This window comes from Corapipo altera, unplaced genomic scaffold (genome assembly GCF_003945725.1).
Source record: "Corapipo altera isolate COAL_440 unplaced genomic scaffold, ASM394572v1 0, whole genome shotgun sequence".
NCBI classification, from domain to species: domain Eukaryota; kingdom Metazoa; phylum Chordata; class Aves; order Passeriformes; family Pipridae; genus Corapipo; species Corapipo altera.
The window spans coordinates 1,884,904-1,891,606 of NW_020884872.1; the positions used below are offsets into that span (position 1 = coordinate 1,884,904).

Consider the following 6,703-nt stretch of genomic DNA (forward strand, 5'->3'; position numbering starts at 1 on the left):
ATATTATAGTAATATAATACATAATAACTGTATATTGCATTAATATTTTATTTATAGATAAAACAACTGCATATTATATTAATATAATATTTATATATAAAATAGCTGTATACTACATCAATATAATATTTATATAAAACATTTTAATATTTTATTAATATAATATTTATATTATATGCTCTATAATATAATAATAATTGTTAGTATGCTAAGAAGATGTTAATTAAATGTTAGCAATTAGGACCATGTACCACAGTGTTACTTCTCTCAATAATAACTTGTGTTTTTAAACAGTTTGCTCTTTCAGGGGTGGCGTCTGTGGAAGACCATGTCTGAGTGTAATTTTGTGGAAGACCTTGCTGATTTAATTAAAAAAGTTGTTGTAAGTACTGTATTTTAGCTTGGTGTAAGTTCTCAAGTAGAACAGGTTAATTAAATCTGTACCTTAAGCAGCTTGGGATTATTTCTGAAATGAGACATTTCCTTTTGCTGGAGTGAATAAATTGTGTGGTGGCTGAGTTGCAGCTTTCTGGAAAGAAAAAGCATCCTGGGCTTTATCACAGTTGGGATAACTTAGTAAATAATTGCAGTCAATAATGTATAATTGATGGATGAATGACTTAAATACTTTAATTTTTACCCTCACTTATTTTTCCCTCGCTCAACAAATGGTATTTTGAATTTGCTGTTATGCTGACTTAAAACACAAATATAACAGTGCAGAGAAGGATGTAAGAAATGCTCTCAGCAGCTGAAGGGGAGAGATCTGTTGTGGTTTTTAAATTCAGTTATGACTGAATTTTAAATTCAGTTCTTTTTTTCATTTCTTGAAAGTCTGTGCTCAACCCCAAGCTCCACTTTTCCAGTCCGTGTTACTGCACCTCTGCTTCCCTCTTCTTCCTTCCTCAGCCTTTATCTCCTTCTCCATGTAAAACATTGTATATCCAACAGTAAAATTCATTTATTTTTCCACAAAAAATTTGCTCCTGATTACAAGAATATTGCCTGAATTTTGGCAATGGAGCACAGCAGCTTTCCCAGTGATGCTGCATTGAGGCAGAACAGAAAATGTTACTCAGTTAAACCTGAGCAGACAGAAAAACTGAAATGCTCAGCTCTTTAATAACTTGATTTTTGTTTGCTTTCTCTCTCCCTGTTCCAGAACATTCCACACTTCATCAGTGGCATATTGAAGATTGGCAATGGGATAGAAAATGTAAGTTTTTCCAGTTGTTTATAAGATTCCCAAGCAGTGATACCTGTTCAATCTGTGCATGGCAGAGGAAGAGTGTGGCTTGCACTCAGTCCAATCCACAGCAGAACTATACTTTGACATTTTTCACCTTGTAAACGTGGTGAATGTTCTCTTAATTTCCCTGTTTTCACCAGTTTTTTCCCACTTGCTGGTGTCTGTTGCCTGCTGTGTGCGAGCTGCAAAAGCTGAAATAAAAACATAATATAAAAATAAAAAATAAAAGCATAAATGTAACAATAATACAAACACAAAAAATAAAAAATATAAATATAAAAAGTATATCAATAAAAGACAATCTCACAAGGGGAGAAACAGAATAAACCCAACTGTGTGTTACCCAGTTGCTGTAATTCGAGTGATATTTGTCTTTTAAGTCGTGGGGGTTTTGATCTTATTTCTTGGTAGTTGTCAGAAAGAAGTTTCTAAATCAAATCCTAGGGCTTTTATATTATTTTTCAAGAATTTCAGTCATCCAGAGGGAGTTTCTCCATCAAAAGCTAACATTTGAAGGCCTCCCCTGTCTCCTGTGGCAAGAACGACTGGTTGAGTTTTGTGACTCTGCTGTGCTTGAGGTATCCAGGTTATTTGTGAGCTGTTTTCTGCTTCTTTATTTTCCTTCTTTTTTTTTTTTTTTCCTTTTCCATTGAAATAGGGTTTCTTTGACATTGAGGAGGCCCTGGATTGGATCAGGTGTGTGGCTGATGCCAACGTTCTGCGGGGCCTGGAGGAACTCAGGGATTTTCGCCGGCTTAAACTCGCAACTGTTTTTACTCAGTGTAAGTCTGAAAACTCCCCAAGAAACAGTGATGAGGAAAGTCATTGAATGTTAGTAGTTCATGTTCTTACATATTTCATTTTGGGCTTATTCAATCATCAGTATATTACAGGGATTCTCACTGGCAGGTGATAAACCCTTCATGCCTTCGGTAGCTTTTTCACCCGCTGCATTTCTCTGAATTTTGTCACCAGGGGAACGTTCCATTGTTAAAGTTGCATTGGAAGATTGTGATTTAGTTGAAGAATTGAAAGCTCAGACCTGTGAGAGCTCCAGGAAGGTGAGAGAAGCTTTCAGAATGGGTTTTGTGCTTTTTTTAATTTTTTTTTTTGGGGGGGGGGGGGGTTTCTAATGATCAAGGCTTATAAAAATGATTAAAGAGAAAAGCTTCAAAAGTTTGAGTGTGTCATTGTCCTGATGTAAATAATTACCTTTACTTCTCGTTGTTGAATTAAATGTGTTTAGTCCCAGTTTCTGAATTTGTTTCTTTGTGGTTTCACAGGAGAGCGAATTTATGAAACAGAGAGGAAATGAAGTATTTTCCCATGGAGCCTTTGTTCCTGCTATAATCTCATATACTAGAGCCATAGAGCTTTGGTAAGAACTGAACTGGTTATCTAGGTTGTATTTTATATGTATATAATATAATTTTTTATATGTATTCAGCTTTTTCAGATTTTTCCTTGTTTTGCATGAGCCACTCTACTTAGAAGCCAAAAGATTCCTAATTGGAAAAAAACCCCAAATCTACATGACACGTTTCTTGTTTTATTTTGTTTCCCATTATTATTGTTTGGTTGTACTTTTATTGCTCCAGGAGTCCTGTTAGGGTTTAAAGCTGATCTAAAATGACTTAACAGCAAGTAAACCTTAACAGCAAGGAAATAAGTTATTTGGTGTGAACAGCCACTTTTGGTGTTGTCCCTCTAAATAGTCTTCCAGCAGAACAATGTGACCAAGTGTTGCAAATATTTATCACCTCAGTGATGCAAAAAGAATAAACAAGAACAAATATTTAAGTGTCCTCTCCTGGCAACTCTGAGGCTTATTTTTTTTAACTCTTGTTTAATTTCTTCTAAAAAGGGATTTGCTGGAAGGCTTTGGAGACTTTCCTGGACTCTGGAAAAAGGGAGGAAGAGATCAAATGAGAATTTTTTTATCTGAGATCAAATGAGAATTTTTTTATCTGAGATCAAATGAGAATTTTTTTATCTGAGCATTTATAGAGAATTTTTCCCCTTCCAGTGGTCAGCAGGGTTGGTGTATCCACTGCTTGTATTACAGTCATGCCAATGCTGCTCTGACACCTTCTGGTGTCTCTGAAATACTGGGAAATATAAAATCCCACCAGGTTGTTCAAACTGTTCGGAGTTTTCAGGTTGAAGCCTGGAGCTTTATAATTGTGCAGCTGAAAGGATCAGCGTTTTGCTGATGTCTTGCTTCAGGTTTTATGTCTTTTAAGGAGATTTCTGTGCCTGAGGTTTCCCACAGCAGAGTCACAGATGTGATTTGAGGGAATAATAATTTATCAGGTACAGCAACAGGAACAGCTTGAGCTTGGGGCCTCCAGGAAGGGCTCAGACTGAAGAAATCCTTTGCAGTTTGGGGTCTTTTTTTGGTCTGGAGTCTTCTAACCCCTTCTTGGATTCTTTCTGTGTTAACTTCTGGCTCAGACCAGCCTTGGGGCCCTTTTGTGTAAGTCAGGGACAAGCCTGACTTATCTTTACCCCCTGTTTTACTCATACCAAGGTCTCACTCCCTCTCTGTTGCCTTCAAGGTCCCTTTTCCTTGAACCCTCTTATCCCATGGGATAAGTGGATCCAGCCTTTCTGTGTCCTCCCCTGCTCAGCTTTTTTTGCTGACAAAGAATTAACTGAATTAATTTAAAGTTCACCTACACTCAGGTTTGAGCAGGGCCCACCTAAACCCACTTGTGTGCAGTTAAACCCAACCCAACATAAGCCACACAATTTCTGATATTCTCTGAGTAAATGTCACGTGGCAGGAATACATTTTGGTCCCAAATTCCAGCTGATTTCAGCCTTTTTCCAGAGTTGAGTAAGGCTGACTTGTGTCAAGTGACTCAGGGGGAGCAAACCAAGAAGGCTTTGCTGGAGAAGGGGGAGGGAGGAGCAGAATTGAGTGTGAGAGCAGAGGAAATCCTGTGGTTTGTGAAGAGCAAAGGAAGTCACATCATTTCCAGGAGCTGTAGAGCTGGGCTGGTTTTTTTTTTTTAAGGGTAAGCTGAGAACAATTTGAATTGCTTGGAAGTTGCATCAGTGGGCCCAAATGTTACCAATTATTGCATAATTAAAATGAACATCCTCAGTGATTTAACTGGTAAATCCGTGGGATTTGAGGAAGCTGGGGTGTGTTGGTGCTAGAGAAACCTGCAGGCAATTGTTGTGAAAATCCACTCTTTTTTTTTTTTTCCTCCTTAGGATTTTCCAAAGTAATACATGGTACTAACTCTCCATAATATATATTTTTTTTAAGCCGTACAAACCACCTTCTGTATGGAAACAGAGCTCTTTGTTTCATTCTCACAGGAGACTATGAGTAAGTAACCCCTTTGTCATCTGAAATGTGGTGATCTGCACTTAAAAATTGGCACCCTGAATAAGAAAAAGAGTATTTTTAAAGCTGACATATAGAGTTATTTGTGACTCTGTGATTAAAGTTATATGTGATTATAGTTATATATGACTGTAGTTATTTGTGACTAGAGCTGCCCCATCCCTGGAAGTGTCCAAGGCCAGGTTGGAGCAGCCTGGGATAGTGGAAGGTGCCCCTGCCCATGACAAGAGGTTGGAACTGGATGATCTTTAAGGTCCCTTCCAACCCAACCCATTCCATGGGTTTGTTCCCTTTTATTCCCTTGGTATTTTTATAGTGCCTTGGACACCAGCCTGTAGATTTTTCTGAATTACAAATAATAAATTCCTCTTCATTTTTCCCCCCTCCCTTCCCCAAGGAGAGCTGTTGTGGATGGGAAAAGAGCCACTGTTTTGAAGCCTGATTGGCCAAAGGTTAGTTCCATGTTTCAAAAAGTGAAATCTCCTTTCAAAAATTGTCTTTTGTTGGTGTGGTAAAGCAAGATGAGAACCCAGGGGTGTCTCCTAATGACAGAAGAATGCAAAGGACTAAGAGTTCTGCCTCAGTCAGCCGAGTACACAGTTTGTATATTTATATTACAAGCACATCAAAATAACATTTTTAAGTGTTATTCCAAGGTGTTCTGCCTCTTTAAAGGCAGAAGAAAACGTTTATTTTGTCGTGCACAGCTGTATTATCACCTATTTAAAAGGAATATGTGTAACCCTTGCAATAAAAAAACCCCCTGATTAATGTATTTCCCAATATTCTTGGCCTGAAGAAGAGTAAATAAGGCACGAAAAGCAGCTGTTGAGATCAGGGGAAAGTGCAAATTTGCTCTTTCCCAAAGCCAGAGGTTACAAGCTGCTCCCAGCTGAAAACTGAATATTCATCCTTTGACAGCAGTTAGACACAATTTCACTTTGTTTTGTCTGCTGCAGCCGGTTTGGGATGTGATTTTTATTTTTTTTTTTGCCTTACCTGTGTGAATAAAAAGCTTGAAATCCCAATTCCTGTCCACGTAGGGTCACCACCACTACTGCAAGGCCCTGTCCCTGCTGGGGAGGCACGAGCAGGCTCTGGAAGCAAACGAGAGAGCTCAGGAGCTCTGCAGGAACGTCCCCGACGGGCTCAAGGAACTTGTTCAGCAGCATCACAAGCTGAAAAGGACCTTAGAAGAAATTAATGGTAATTTCAAGATGTGCCTTGAACACCCCAGAACTCCTTTGGGGGTGATTTTTCCTTTCAAACCATTTATTTATTTATTTATTTATTTATTTATTTATTTATTTATTTATTTATTTATTTATTTATTTATTTATTTATCCTTTTAAACCATTTATTTATTTATTTATTCATCCTTTTAAACTATTTATTTATTTATCCTTTTAAGCCATTTATTTATTTATTTATCCCTTTAAACCATTTATTTATTTATTTATCCCTTTAAACCATTTATTTATTTATTTATCCTTTTAAACCATTTATTTATTTATTTATCCCTTTAAACCATCTATTTATTTATTTATTTATCCTTTTAAACCATTTATTTATTTATTTATCCCTTTAAACCATTTATTTATTTATCCTTTTAAACCATTTATTTATCCTTTTAAACCATTTATTTATTTATCCTTTAAACCATTTATTTATTTATTTATCCTTTTAAACTATTTATTTATTTATTTACTTTTCAAAAATTTTTTAAGATTTTTTTAATTTTCCACAGGTACTAAACAACGTAAACAGAAGGCAAAGAAGTCTCTGCTGCAGAAAAAGTGAGCAGTTGTCATGTTTCACCTTTTTTAATCAGCAATATAATATTGGTTAATAATATTGCTCGATATAATATTGATATAATTAATATTAATAACAACATTAATAATATAATATATTAATTAATATTATAAATGTTATTAATATTACAAACAATATTAATAATACACTATAATACTATACTAAAATATAAAATATATTTTATATACTTAAATATATTTTATATATAATAAATACTATTATACTATACTAGAATAAAATATAAAATAATAGAATAATACTATACTAGAGTAAAATATAAA

The 6,703-nt window shown here is 35.5% G+C and overlaps 1 protein-coding gene across 5 annotated transcripts in view; it reads left to right on the forward strand.

The window, feature by feature from the left end:
- TTC3 (tetratricopeptide repeat domain 3) overlaps positions 1–6,703 on the forward strand; it is a 52,319-nt gene that overhangs the window by 4,105 nt on the left and 41,511 nt on the right. For 4 of the 5 annotated variants that reach the window (XM_027634703.1, XM_027634695.1, XM_027634713.1 and 1 more), the window contains 9 exons: positions 295–382; positions 1,163–1,216; positions 1,908–2,031; positions 2,225–2,310; positions 2,533–2,627; positions 4,527–4,589; positions 5,005–5,059; positions 5,651–5,813; positions 6,355–6,403. In XM_027634703.1, the coding sequence (XP_027490504.1) occupies positions 295–382; positions 1,163–1,216; positions 1,908–2,031; positions 2,225–2,310; positions 2,533–2,627; positions 4,527–4,589; positions 5,005–5,059; positions 5,651–5,813; positions 6,355–6,403 (777 nt within the window). Of the gene's footprint in view, positions 1–294; positions 383–1,162; positions 1,217–1,907; positions 2,032–2,224; positions 2,311–2,532; positions 2,628–4,526; positions 4,590–5,004; positions 5,060–5,650; positions 5,814–6,354; positions 6,411–6,703 lie in introns of those variants that run through there. The other variant, XM_027634728.1, reaches the window with a different exon arrangement.